Source organism: Micropterus salmoides, unplaced genomic scaffold (assembly GCF_014851395.1).
Source record: "Micropterus salmoides isolate LMB-PRFRI ecotype aquatic unplaced genomic scaffold, ASM1485139v1 Ms_hic_scaffold_2363, whole genome shotgun sequence".
Lineage (NCBI taxonomy): Eukaryota > Metazoa > Chordata > Actinopteri > Centrarchiformes > Centrarchidae > Micropterus > Micropterus salmoides.
This window is the reverse complement of record NW_024041555.1, coordinates 1-15,257: the sequence shown is the minus strand read 5'-3', so window position 1 is coordinate 15,257 and position 15,257 is coordinate 1. Positions and strand designations below refer to the sequence as shown.

General features: G+C 39.8%; 1 protein-coding gene across 1 annotated transcript; it reads left to right on the top strand.

The window, feature by feature from the left end:
• Window positions 1-393: 393 nt before the first annotated feature.
• On the top strand, window positions 394-11,281 carry LOC119918708 (melanophilin-like; the record flags this gene model as incomplete). The annotated part of the gene is made up of 12 exons (XM_038739443.1): window positions 394-488; window positions 1,757-1,874; window positions 4,833-5,054; window positions 5,596-5,708; window positions 6,213-6,257; window positions 6,578-6,636; window positions 6,724-6,813; window positions 6,989-7,088; window positions 8,950-9,138; window positions 9,357-9,361; window positions 9,512-9,592; window positions 11,057-11,281. Coding segments are annotated over exons 2-12 (1,239 nt in total), but the record flags the coding sequence as incomplete, so codon positions are not given.
• Between the last annotated feature and the right edge of the window lie 3,976 nt (window positions 11,282-15,257).

Below are 15,257 nucleotides of genomic sequence, written 5' to 3'. Positions count from 1 at the left end.
TTCCTTTCAGTCAGTCTTATTTATATTATATCAACACTTTAAAAACTCATCTTAACTTTGTTCCTCCAAATATTTCAAATTTACCCTCAAAATTTCAAATTTTCTCACTGCACAGCGGCTGCAGTGTTCTACAACTGTGTGTTTTACATGTTGGTGTGCATTGTGATGTCAAAATATGACCACATCTTTTAATATGACTTTTACCTCCAAACATTGTGATATATATAACATTTAAAGTGTTATATATATCCAAATCACTTTACTTCTTTAATTACGACTTTATCTCAAATTTAACTTCAAAACATAACAACTTCTTTCTCTACTGTTCTGATTTGTTTTCACCAGAGTGTGCTACAGTGTGTAGTTGAGTGTTTCTGTGTGTAGTTGTTGTTGTCATGAGAACGGTCGTCATGTGATCAGCTGATTGTCTCAGTTTAAACTCAGCCAGACGTTTCATCAGTTTCAGCCTGAACACACAGAAACACACGGTGAGTCTTTATTCTTCTCTTTAATTTCATTTATTACATCAGATTAACATTTATTAAATCTCAATACATCTCATTACATCACTGTACAGCGCATTAAAACTTCATTGGAAACTGATTTAATTCAGTCAGTAGCTTAAAGTTTCTGTAAATATCGAACAAAAATGCATTTAAATCTTTATATTCACACATTTGTTCATTAATTAATGTTCAATCTGTAAAATGTCAGATTTCATCAAAAAACCTCCCACATCATTTGAACAGAAGAAATTCCAACAAACGGTCTGCTTCTTTTAAAGGTTTTAATCAGCTGTTTAGTTTTAAAATCCAGTCCATGTTAAAGAAGATATTTATGTAATAAACATGTTCCTTTGTTTTTAAAGTAAGGGCATCAGTTATTGATGGCATCAGTTGTGTAACATGTTTTAGGGTGTGGTGACAAAGTGTAGCTTAAAAGCAGATCTCACACTGTTTTATATTACAGCAGCATTAATGCTCTGGCCTCAGGTCTGCTACATTATAAGAGACAGTTTGAATTTAGTTTTTAAAAAGTATTTTTAAGGCTCCAACCTGAAGGTGGAGGTACTACTTTATTCTTCTTTATTACTGGATCCTTTCATTTGTCAGGACTGAACTATGAGTCAAATAAAACCGGTAAAAGAATCAGTCTTTAGTTGAGCTGGTCTGAACTGGTGGAGCTTTGAAACCAGTAATGAGGGCATGTTTCTTTAATGGATCAGAAGTGAAAAAGGAAACACTGATGTTTAAAATAAGATTTATTAAGATTTAAGGAATTTTATAAAAACAGCATGACGTTTCAAAGTGAGTCATTTTTCTAACAGAATAAATTCAGTCTTAATACAAAAGAAAAGCTTCGTGAAACATAAAACGCAGCTTTGTTTGTTTCAGCTCGCATGTTTTCTGTCTGACGTAGTCTGGTATGACCAGGAGCTAATGGTGGCTAACGTTAGCATACCAAGTAGAAACTGTTTCTGACACATCACTGACTTGTTTTCTAATTCTGCTGCTGTTCCAGATAAAATGATCAACGTTTTGTTGGTTTCACCATAAATGTAAAGCCATAATTCATCTATTCAGTAAATGTTTTGTTTTCAAAATGTTTTTACTGTTTTTTTAATAAATTTTTTTCATGAAGAATTTTAGCTGTAAACATTTTTTTTTACAAAATTTTGAAATCTTCCTCTTAACATAACATTTCGCCACTTAACACAATTGTTAGATTAAAGCACTAGTTTGCTGTCTTGTTTCAGTGGACGTCATGGAGCGTAAACTGGATCTGTCCCGTCTGACAGACGAAGAGGCCAAACACGTCTGGGAGGTGATTCAACGAGACTTTAACCTCCGAAAGAAAGAAGAGGAAAGACTCGGGTAAGCTTGTCTGTCTGTCTGACTGCCCTGTAGAGGTTTGCCTTCTGCTTGTTTATCAGGATATTTGATATACCTTATTATTTGTATCCCAGCATGCATTTCACGTGAGCCAGCGGTGATGGTGGAGGACTTGAGTCAGACTCAAAATGTTCATCCGTGAACTGTTCTGTCACTTTGTTCAGTTCTAACATGTTGAAATTGTCCTCCTGGAAATTTCACTCACATGTTTTGGGAGCTGCTAGCCAGGTGAGAGCTTCCAGTCACTGTCAATGTGATGACGGACCATCCTGAGCATAAAGCCAATGTTTAGTGTCATTAGACAGTTTAACAACAGAGTTGCTCTGTGAGGCAAATGTACAGATATCAGCACAGATACATAATCAATAAACAGATATATGTATATATATTAAACATGTTGCTATGTCAGTGTTGCTCAGTCCCACAGTGACGTAAGTGTTTGTGACTGTTTCTGTAAATCGACTGCTTCATGTGAGTTTTGCAGGAATGTAAGCGTGAAAGACGTCGTTGTTGTTTCAGTCGATCACGACTCGGTCACACGCACCAGAGTCTGCAGCAGGAAACAAAACGCTCTGTGTTCCTCACTAAACACTGCAAGTCCCATCAGCCCCGGGGGCAATACACACCCAGAGAAACAGAGGAAACAGCTGGAGAGACAGCTTACAATTAAACTAAAGGAGTGAAATCAAGACGAGTTTTCCTGTGAGAGAGGTCTGAATCAGTGTGAGCTAACCGATAACTGATGATCAATAACGACATGACTCAGATGCAAAAAGCAGCTTCTGTCTTCAGTCTGAATGAATGAACTGTTCCTCTGTGACTGCTGGAAGCTGCTGATAATCTGATTATAACTGTGAAAATCACATTTCTCCTGAAGAAACACATGAACTCACAGACTGTAGTTTGATGGCTTATTATTTCCAGATAAACACATTTTATAAAGATGAATAGTAAACTAAGCTCTTTGATACAGAAACATTTCAATAACAGACACGTTTGACACAGACACAACTTCCAACTGCATACTAAAAAATCTAAACATAAATACAAATATCATAATGATCCTGAACAGAAAAGTCACAGTGGATGGAGTGAAAGAAAAAACTGACTCCAGAGTCATAGACTGATTTTCATAAATGTAAATATATAAATATTCCACAAGAAGGTTCAACAACAAAATTAATGGAAACAGAACTAACTGGTTTCATAGATACAAATATTTCCCAAATGTGTAGATTTACAGCTTTTCTCTGTTTTACAGTCACTTTGTCACTTTGATACTGATAGCAGGTAGCATTTAGGGGCAAAGAGCTGGGTACTCTCAACTCAGGCAGCCTGGGGGCAGTACAGATGGGCAGAGCTCCTCAGGAGATCAGGCAGGACACCGGCAACATGACTGAAGACCAAGACCAGAGACTGATGGCTGGAGTATGGGACCAGAGGACGGCAACAGAGCAACAGGACAGGACACCGGCAACTGAGAGTTGCTGCAGCTCAGCAGGAGTTGGCCAGACCAACAATAGAGAGTCAGACAGGACTTGTGGTACTTTAGTGGAACAGAGCAACTGATTTTTTGGTGCGCCTCTCTGTGGAGGTTCCCAGCAAAGTTTCTGTGGAGCTGGGCTGCAGGACCTCGGCAGCACTAGGTAATGTGGAGGACAGAGAGACACAACAACGGTGAGAGACACTTTTCCCTTAAGGAAACTGGAGCCACCTTCCTCGCCAAAGGTAGCTCCAGTCAAGCTGGAGGTGGCTTGAAATGCGATTGCAATTGGGTTTCTACAGATGCGTCTCAGTCTGGCCGCTCACATCATATTTCAAAGTGTCTTTTGAGTCACTTTCAACAACGACGTCAAATCCAAAGTGCATCAGAGTGGCTGATTAAAGTCCCGCTGCTGCTAGCAGAGCGGTATGGAGAACAATCCAGAGAAATAGGCTACTTCTAATAAGTCGTTATCACAGCAACCTATGCAGAGAGGTTGGAGCTGTCTGATCTGATCACTAGCAACAGTGCAGACAGTCAGTCTCTAAGATCTGATCTGAGAAACGAATCTTGTTAATTGAACTCATTCAATGCTTCTTGAGAGCTTCTTTTTTGCCATTTCATTTTAAATTCAGGTCCATCCAGGATCCTAAAATATCTTTAATGTGTTGATTAAACTTTCAGCATCACGAGTGAACCAGAAGTGAAGTCAGTGAGTTTGAAGCTTCTATCTTTTATTCTTAGAAGAAGCATCTTTAATGAGGAATGTGATTTGTTCTTCCAGCAGTATGATGTCAGCATGATGTGAATGTATGTGACAGTGAATTACAGCAGATCCACTGAGTTTAGTTCTGTATGTGTGGATGTTTTCAAACTGTGGTTCAGTTCCCTAGAGGTGGACGTTCAGGTTTAATGATTCAGTCACATGAAACACTAAACAAACTGTTCTTTCACAAGATGTTCAGCTGCTGCACCATCTGTTCCCTGAGACTCTGTCAGCTGTTCATTTATAACTTTAAATAATTCATAGTTTTATTGGAAAGTTTGACAGTGGAGAGGCTGACTGGAAACAGGGGTTATAACATGATGATGTTCAGTTCTGCAGCCTCTGTCTCTGGTTTTTAAGCTGGTTACTAGACGTTTGTTCTGGATGGACATCAGAGATCATGAAATCCTCAGGAAGTGGAAGTCACACTGAATAAATCAACATGTGTAATGACTGTCTGTTCAGATCAGACTGAGTTATGACTCTGAGAAAGAATATCACAAATGGTAGCCTAAGAAAACAGATCAGATAGATTCAGATAGGGCCTCAGTTTTAAGAGAATATATCAACTTTATTGACACAAAGAGGGCCACAAAATGTATTAACAGCAAACAATATTTCCTCCGCAGATACAGAAGTGGTTGGAAGATTATGGTCACAGCCTCGTTTCCTCTCTTGTTGTCTCTTGCAGTGATCTGAAGACTAAAATCGAGAAGGAGGATACAAAGCGAGAGCTGCTGGGTACTCAGAGTAAACTGTCTGACTCGCACTGCATCCGCTGCCTGCAGCCCTTTAAGTTCCTGGTCAACAGTAAACGTCAGTGTCTGGACTGCCGCATGTACACCTGCAAGGCCTGCAGCCGCTACAACAAGAAGGAGCACGGCTGGGTGTGTGACAACTGCCGCATGACCAGGTGAGACACCCACAGGTAGGTGTGGGTACTGACAGCACAGGTAAGGAACACATCTGTCTCAGATACACGATACACCAACACATCTAAGAATTCAGACACCAAAAAGAGATCTGTGGTGAGATTGTTGTCATTTTGTTTCCGATAATGATAAACTTTACCCAAAATGGAGCCTGCTCTCACTAGTTATTGTATATTAATGTGTTAGCACTAGCTAGCTACCCAGACAACTGTTAATTAACACTGTGCGCTAAAGTATTAGCAATTAAGAGCAAGGAGCCTACTAGTTATTTAAATTAATGTTTCACTATTGTGCTGCAATTTTAGCGTGGAACGTCAGCTAACAGTGTTTGCTAATATGTTAGCAAGAAGCCAGATATAAACGCCTACATGACCTAAACACATTGCTGTCATTTAATGTAATGTAGTTTGATATGCTAAATTGTTAGCCAGTAGCTTCGTAAAATATAATCTACTTGTTGCTTCAGTGCTCCACCTGTTCAGGTAAAGAGTGGAGTGTTTTTTGTGTTTATACCTGCTGCAGGGTGTTGAAGATCGGCACTGTGGGTTGGTACCATGACAACGTTAGAAACCGCTTCAAACGCTTCGGCAGCGCCAAGGTGATGAGGTCACTGTACAAGAGGCTGAACGGAGACGGTGAGTCTGCCTTGACATCACTGTTACCTGCAGGACCTGTGTCTGTGGAGGGGCCACATGTGGTCATCAAACCGTCAGCTGAGAAAAACGTGATGTATTTACTGAGTCACACTGAGGCTGTTGAACACCAGCAGACTGTGTTATTGTATTTTAATTAACTTGATTTGTTGTTTGCGAAGGCTCAAATAGATGTCACAGAACATGTTAGTTTTTATAATTCAGTAGGGAACAAATAATGATCATTAAATTAAGATTTATAAACAGAGAAAGATCTATCTGATAATCTGATCCAATCAGATGACCATTCTTCTGTCATCATGTTTATCTTGTAAACATGAACTATTTCTCTGTAGAAAAATATTATTGCTAGTATTACTGCTTATTATAATATGTAGGTCCCGGATACACTCAAGCTGAAACAGTCTGTGTGTTTATCTGAACATATGAACAAATTCAGATGCCAAATGCTACATGCTAATAACACTTCTTGTGTTTCTTCTTTAGGTGGTCGTGATGATGACACTCAGAGTATGCCGGATGTCCGCAGCCGTGAGTCGATGCTGAAACACTTTTTCATCAACAAATAAAGAGTTTGATTCAAGCTACGCACAGAAATTTTCAGTTAACAAAAGACTGGGAGGAAATTAGACTTTAAAGCTTCTTTAAAGCTTAAATCTGTTATCTGCTTTGACTTTGATGTTCAATTATTAAAAATTCTAAGCTTGAACTATATATTGTTTCTATAGATTATAAACACATTTGATATTCATGTTTGCAGCAGTCTTCTGTCTCCAGAAAATCTCAACATTTTGAATTTTTTAAATTCAATGACATGAAGACATGTTAAAAGTCAGTATTTCTACCTGTAGATGTGCATAATGGTAACGAGGATGACCATGGAGAGGCCGATGCTCAGCGCTACAAAGTGGTAACATAAAAATAATAAACTAAATCTTAGGAAAATGAATCAGATGAATCCTGCAGCTTTTAAACTCTTCTTCTTCTTTTCTTTAAGATGAGGAAAAGTAAACGTCTGCTGTCAGTTCATCCTATGGACTTTGACGCTGAGGAATATTTCCCTCATTCGAGACGACCGTCGGTACAGGTACGACAACACCTGAGACGGTTTCGCTGCAGCTCTCTTAATACTGGATAAAATAAAATAAATTGTCCCCATTAGTCACAAAGACACAAAAACATGGGGAAATAGGGCTGAAAAATACCAAAGCCACCATAATGTATCTATGACTAACTGTTTGTATTTAACATGTTTTATGCAGCAGATGCAGGAGGATCGAAGCTACAGGAATGAGGACTGCGACATGTCCAACCACCGAGTAAACCGCAGAAGGAGTCTGGACCGATATGCCATGAGATCTGGTACATACACTCACCTAAAGGATTATTAGGAACACCTGTTCAATTTCTCATTAATGCAATTATCTAATCAACCAATCACATGGCAGTTGCTTCAATGCATTTAGGGGTGTGGTCCTGGTCAAGACAATCTCCTGAACTCCAAACTGAATGTCAGAATGGGAAAGAAAGGAGATTTAAGCAATTTTGAGCGTGGCATTGGTTGGTGCCAGACGGGCCGGTCTGAGTATTTCACGATCTGCTCAGTTACTGGGATTTTCACGCACAACCATTTCTAGGGTTTACAAAGAACGGTGTGAAAAGGGAAAAACATCCAGTATGCTGCAGTCCTGTGGACTAAAATGCCTTGTTGATGCTAGAGGTCAGAGGAGAATGGGCCGACCGATTCAAGCTGATAGAAGAGCAACTTTGACTGAAATACTCTCGTTACAACCGAGGTATGCAGCAAAGCATTTGTGAAGCCACAACACGCACAACATTGAGGCGGATGGGCTACAACAGCAGAAGACCCCACCGGGTACCACTCATCTCCACTACAAATAGGAAAAAGAGGCTACAATTTGCAAGAGCTCACCAAAATTGGACAGTTGAAGACTGGAAAAATGTTGCCTGGTCTGATGAGTCTCGGTTTCTGTTGAGACATTCAGATGGTAGAGTCAGAATTTGGCGTAAACAGAATGAGAACATGGATCCATCATGCCTTGTTACCACTGTGCAGGCTGGTGGTGGTGGTGTAATGGTGTGGGGGATGTTTTCTGTTACACTTTGGGCCCCTTAGTGCCAATTGGGCATCGTTTAAATGCCACGGCCTACCTGAGCATTGTTTCTGACCATGTCCATCCCTTTATGGCCACCATGTACCCATCCTCTGATGGCTACTTCCAGCAGGATAATGCACCATGTCACAAAGCTCCAATCATTTCAAACTGGTTTCTTGAAGATGACAAGGAGTTCACTGTACTAAAATGGCCCCCACAGTCACCAGATCTCAACCCAATAGAGCATCTTTGGGATGTGGTGGAACGGGAGCTTCATGCCCTGGATGTGCATCCCACAAATCTCCATCAACTGCAAGATGCTATCCTATCAATATGGGCCAACATTTCTAAAGAATGCTTTCAGCACCTTGTTGAATCAATGCCACGTAGAATTAAGGCAGTTCTGAAGGCGAAAGGGGGTCAAACACAGTATTAGTATGGTGTTCCTAATAATCCTTTAGGTGAGTGTATATACAAATACATGTAGTACAAACAGTCCCCACAGAGTACATGTGCTTCACACTATTTATCACATCAGTAAAATTATCTGCAGTCTCTTACTGGTTGCTGTGAGATAGATGAATCAAACGTGAGGTAGTTGTACGTTGCAGAGCTCCACCTAGTGGCTGTTAGAAGAACATGATATTCAAGACTTCCTTTTGAAATGGCTGCAACCTCTCAGGAAAAGAAGCCAATAGTGTGGCTGTCTTGACAGAGAGGGACAAACAGTCTGAACAGTGCGTGCTGCCTCATTACTCTGAGCATATTGTCTCTCCCACTGTCTTTTGGTCTATGGTGTCGACTCTGGCTACTAGTTTGAGTCTCACTGAAGCTCAACAGATCCCTCACTGCAAAGATTTTCTCCCTGGTGTTCCGCTCCTTGTATCAGAGGGTTACTGTAGCTTATCCCATTTCTTTCCTCTGGTGCGTAAGTCATGGTGACACCATGTTGTAATGGGTTCTTTTAGTAGAAAGGACTACTTTGAGTTTAGCTTTCAGAACCTGTACTTGAACATGCAGTCTCATATTCCATGCAGGACTCACAGTCACACTTCAGCTAACTTGTATATTTAACTGTCTCTACTTACCTCTCTGTGTGTTGTCAGATGACTATGGAGACAGCAGGATGGTCCGGACTCGCTCTCTGTCAAAGATCAGCTCTTCGGTGGCTCGACAGCAGTACGTTGACACCTCAGACGAGGACGATTACCCGAGGTACCCTCCAATGTACCAACAACCCCCCCACCGCCGCAAGAACAGCAGAACCTCCTCCCAGGAGAACCTGGGACAAGCCCGCCTGTAAGAGAAAACACCCAGTCGCAGTCACTGGTTGTGCTCCCTAACACTGATTATCTGTTTTACTTGTCACGCTCACCATAACACAGGAAGTGGAACATTTACACAACGAAAATTGGATATTTCTTTCTACTATGAAAATTCCAAGCCTGGTTAAAATCAAGGGCAACTGGACTGGATTGAAGATCCTTGAAGACTTGTCGCCTTTCTTCCAGTTCTCCAGTTCATTAGTGGATAATTACTAACTGGATGACCGAGGATCTTTACAGAAAACTACAGAAAACATTTTTTGCCATTGGGTTAACCCTAACTAATCATCACTCATTCTAATCCTCTTCTCTTGATAATCTCTTCTTTGGTTTTATTTTGCAGATGAACGAGCTGAACAAACGCATGTCTGCCATTGAGAGTCTGCTGAGCCGCCTGGAGGAGAAGATGACACCTGCTGACGAGGTGAGATGTGACACACCAGGTTCAAAATAAGCCCATCAACTTCTTCTTTAATTAAACAGTGAAATTCTGCCATCTGTTAATGACTTGGTTTTGGGTCTGGTTTTGACTACACAGTCAACCACAGGATCCTGCTATCCGCTCTCTCAGCAATGGGCATCTCGAGTAAAGCACTCCTGTGGTTCGAATCCTACCTCTCGGGGCGTTCCTACAATGTTTTGTGGCAAGGACAATTATCCTCCTCCCACTGCCTCTAAACACGGGTGCACCAAGGCTCAGTGCTTGGGCCCCTTCTCTTCTCAATTTACACCACCTCGCTGGGGCCGATCATTCGCTCGCACGGCTTCTCTTACCACTGCTACGCAGACGATACGCAACTCTACCTATCCTTCCCGCAGTACTGTCTATCAGACATATCTGCATGGATAAAGGCTTGCCACCTTCAACTAAACCTCTCTAAGACTGAACTCTTGGTCATTCCAGCCAAGCAATCTATCCACCATAACATCAAACTACAAACTGACTCCGCAACCATCAGTCCAACCAAGGTGGTGAGAAACTTGGGTGTCATGATTGATGACCAGCTGTCCTTTTCAGACCATGTTGCTGCTGTCTCTCGTTCATGCCGCTTTGCTCTATACAACATAAGGAAAATCAGGCCCTACCTCACTCAGTACGCTACCCAGCTTCTGGTACAGGCCATGGTTATCTCTCGCATCGACTATTGCAATGCCCTCCTAGCAGGTCTTCTAGCTTGTGCGGTGAAACCCTTACAAATGGTTCAGAACGCAGCATCGCGTCTGGTTTTTGATCAGCCCAAAAGGACTCATGTCACTCCATTACTCAGTGACCTCCACTGGCTCCAGAATCAAATTCAAGTCACTAATGCTGCATACAGAGTGACTACTGGGTCTGCAGCCATCTACCTAAACTCCATAATACAAACTTACGTTCCTTCTCGGCCACTACGCTCCTCCAACGAACGCCGACTGGGTCTGCCATCCCTTCACACAAAGCAAGCATCTGTGACACCACGATGGTGGAACGAGCTACCACACGACATCAGAGCAGGGGCGTCCCTCTCTAACTTCAAGAAGCTCTTGAAAACTCATCTCTTCCGAGAATACTTCCTCTTATAACACCTTTAACTCCTAACCTCTAACATGCACTTCCTGTGCTCTTCTTCTTCTATCCCCTACAATGATCTTGTATTGATTGCACTTTTTGTTTTGATTGCACTTTTTGTTAACTCTTACTTCCTTCCCTAGGTATCTATCCCATTGATGTGATATGGATTGTGAGCTCTTACTAGTATTTATTGCTGCTCTTACTAGTATGTAAGTCGCTTTGGATAAAAGCGTCTGCCAAATGAGTAAATATAAATGTAAATGTAAAAAATAAATCCTGTTTTATTGTGACGTTATGGGATGAATTTCATCAATAAATATATTGTCTATCTTCCTGCAGACATCGACTCTGAACGAGGAGGAGAAGCTGAGGAGGAAGCTGAGTGAGCTGGCGGGGAACCTGAGTGATAAGGGCCTGTCGTCAGACGATGAGGCCGGGAAGAAGTCCTTCTCTGTGGGTAAAAGTCCGGCTGTCTTCAGGGGTGGCCCGGTGGTCCCTCTAGACTCTGTGAAGGACAAAGAACTGAGCTCATCCAGCGACGAAATGCCCACTGAGGCCCAGAAGGTAGGAAGGAGTCAGGACGGATAATCTGACCCAGCTTACTGTATGTACGGGCTCAAAATCAAAACCAAATGGGAACCTGGAAGTTTCCGAAACAACTAAAATGTTTCTGACCTTAACGGGGTGGTGATGGCGCATAGATAAGATGCTTGCCTTTGGTGTGGGAGACCTGGATTCGATTCCCACTGTAAGACATCCACCATTGTGTCCCTGAGCAAGATACTGAACCCCTCGTTGCTCCAGAGGCGTGTGACCTCTGACATGTAGCAATTGTAAGTTGCTTTGGATAAAAGTGTCAGCTAAATGAATAAATGACCTCATAGCAGAATACAACCTTAATTCACACCTCTGTGTCACACAGGTTTCTCTGTTGTTTTATAAATGTCCAGGATCTCATTTGTGATGAATGCCGTGAAAAAGCACAGCATGGCTCAACTTATTCCCCAGGAAAGTGTCTGAACAGATAAAAGAACTATACATTTAGAATAGGCTTTTTAAGCTTTAGTCATTGGAAGCACATTGTATTCTCCAGAGAAACATCATCAAATCATTATCATGACTTAGTATAGACTAATTACAAGAATTAAAGATTTGTATTGATAGTTAACATGGGTTGGTGATAGCGCAGTGGATAAGACTCATGCCTTTGGTGTTAGACCTGAGTTCGAATCCACTGTGCGACACCAATGTGTCCCTGAGCAAGACACTCTACCCCTAGTTCCTCCAGAAGTGTACAACCTCTGACATGTATAGCAATTGTAAGTCGCTTTGGATAAATGAATAAATGTAAACATTTCAGTGACTGAAATGGATGAAGGATGTTTTAAGGCCCCTAGCGCCCTCTACCAGATATTTTGATAACTTTGGTATTTAACCCCATATTTCAATTTGACTGTTATTTTTGATAGATATGTGAGTGTTACACATATTAAGATTCCCTGTAGGCAACAGTCAACAGTCACACTGCATGACTGCCTCCTCACTAACCGGCTGCCTCCTGTGTGAGTTAACAACCTTCAAAAGTCTTCGCTGCTTGTACAGCAGGTTGTTTAAATATGAAGGTCAGCAGCTACCTGCCTGGAACACCCGGAAACCACAGAGATCAGGCATATATCACAGAGTCCTTCTTCAGTGGTGTTTACCTAAGTAATGGAATAAACAAGGCAAAGAAACTCCAGGGGCCATATTACAGAAAGTTCCTATCTTAAGTCTTAAGGTAAGATAGGAAAGGTCTAAGATAGGATTTTCTCCAATGTGGTATTACAGAAGCAAATCCTAACTAAGTTTAGGAATCCTATCTTATCTCAGGTTAGGAAATCCTAAATACTCAATCCAACATCAGTTATCAACTTTACATGTTTGTTACCTAGCAACCAATGCCACTTTTCTCATCTCACTGAGCTAAACGGTATTTTAATTGCTGTTTTTTGGTCATTTTTTTAATGAAACATACAGGTGTTAATAACCTCCATCGAGATATCCAAATTCATGTAACGCTTATCTCAGGAGATTAAAGATTGAGATTGAGCTAAAATAGCGGACACAGTCACCGCCACATATCTGGCATCCAGCGGAGCGTTGTTAACAAGTGATACGAAGAGAAAGGCAACTCCAAAGAGTGGTGTTTTCCTCCTGTGCTCCTTCACTGACAGTGGCAGAAACCCATACTCTTCTCGGGAAAGCTAATAATGAAGGTAAAAAAAGATGGCTAACATCATCATGTTTTTCATGTATTTCTTGAATTAATTAATTAATTCAATTAATTAACAAGTTACACCTGTTGATATTTGTTGATTTTGTAAAAGCAATAAAAGAGCACCCATGTGGATTAAACAACTTAGCAACACTACCTGGTGGAAAAGTAAAAGTTAGGACAGCTTAACAGTTATCCTAAAATTAGGAGAGTTTAATGAAGATTCTACAAAGTTAGGATAGTTCTGTAATACACTTTCCCTATCTTAAGTTAGGAAAGGAACATTGATTTAGGAACTGTTAATCTGCAATGGCCTTATTCCTATATCAGTTCCTAACCCTTAATACCATGGTTACCAAGCAGTTATGATTGGATCTGCCGGTTAAGAAGTTTCTGTAGTACGGCCCCAGGACCATATAGGACCAAGATTTGAATATCTTGTTTGCTTCAGTTACTATCTTTTTCAAGCAAGATAGATCTAATGTTTGTTATTGTAAGATGGATCTAGTTTCTTGTTCTGTATGAGGGATTTAATATCTTGTTCTTGTTAGATGGATCTAGTTACTTGTTCTTGTAAGGTCGATCTAATATGTGTTCCTGTATGATTTGTTCTGTACAATGGATCTGACGTCTTGTTCTTGTAGATAGATATATAAGATGGATCTAGGATCTTGTTCTGTTAGATGGATCTAATATCTTGTTTTTGTAAGATGGTTCTGATATCTTGTTCTGTGAGATGGATCTTTAATATGTTTTCTAAGATAGAACTATCTAACTACTTTTTTTGTAAGATATCTTGCTCTGTATGATGGATATAATATCTTGTTTTGGTAAAATGGATCTAATATCTTGTTCTTTTAAGATGGATCTTTAATCTTGTTCTGTACAATAGATCTAATGTCTTATTCCTGTAAGAGGATCTAGTATCTTGTTCTGGTAAGATGGATCTAATGTCTTGTTTGTATGATGGATCTAGTATCTTGTTCTGGTAAGATGGATCTAATATCTTGTTGTATGATGGATCTTGTATCTTTTTCTTGCAAGATGGATCTAATATCTTGTTCTTGTAAGATAGAATTACTATCTTGTTTTTGTAAGATGGATCTAATGTCTTATTCTTGTAAGATGGATCTAGTATCCTTTCTTGTAAGATGGATCTAATATGTTTGTAAGATGGATCTAATATCTTGTTTTTGTAAGATGGATCTAAAATCTGTTTCTAGTAGATAGATCTAAGATCTTGCTCTTGAAAGATTGATCTTTAATCTTGTTTTTGTAAGATCTATGTAATATGTTATTCATGTAAGATGGATCTAGTATCTTATTCTTTTTAGATGAATATCCTGTTTTTGTTTGGTGGATCTAATATGTTGTTCCTGTACGATAGATCTAATATCTTGTTCTTGTAAGATGGATCTAGTATTTGTTCTTGTAAGATGGATCTAGAATCTTGTTCTTGTAGATATTTCTAATATCTTGCTTGTATGATGAATCTAATGTGTTGTTCTTGGAAGATGGATCTATATCTTGCTCTTGTAAGACGGATCTAATCTTGTTTTTGTAAGATGGATCAAATATGTTGTTTTTGTAGTAGATCTAATATTTTATTCATGTAGGTGGGTCTAGCATCTTGTTCTTTGAGATGTAATATCTTGTTTTTGTTTGGTGGATCTAATATCTTGTTCTTGTAAGGTGGATGTAATTTGTTGTTCCTGCACGATAGATCCAATATTTTGTTCTTGTAAGATGGATCTAGTATCTTGTTCGTGTAAGATGGAACTAATATCTAGTTTTTGTAAGATAGAACTAGTATCTTGTTTTTGTAAGATAGATTTAATATTTGTTCTTGTAAGATGGATCTAGTATCTTTCTTCTAAGATGGATCTAGTATCTCTTTCCTCTAAGATGGATCTAATAGCTTGTTTTGTAAAATGGATCTAATATCTTGTTCTTGTAAGATGGAGCCAACATCTTGCTCTTGTAAGATGGATCTATTATCTTGTTCTTGTAAGATGGATCTAATATCTTGTTCTTGTAGATAGTTCTAATATCCTTCTCTTGTATGATGGATCTAATGTCTTGCTCTTGTAAGATGGATCTAATATCGTTTTTGTAAGATGGATCTAATATCGTTTTGTAATATGGCTCTTATATCTTGTTTTTGTAAATGGACTAATATCTTGGTCTTGTAGATAGATCTAATATTGTTCTTGTAAGATCGATCTAATCTTGTTTTGTAAGATGGATCTATTATTTTATTCTGTAAGATGGATCTAGCATCTTGTT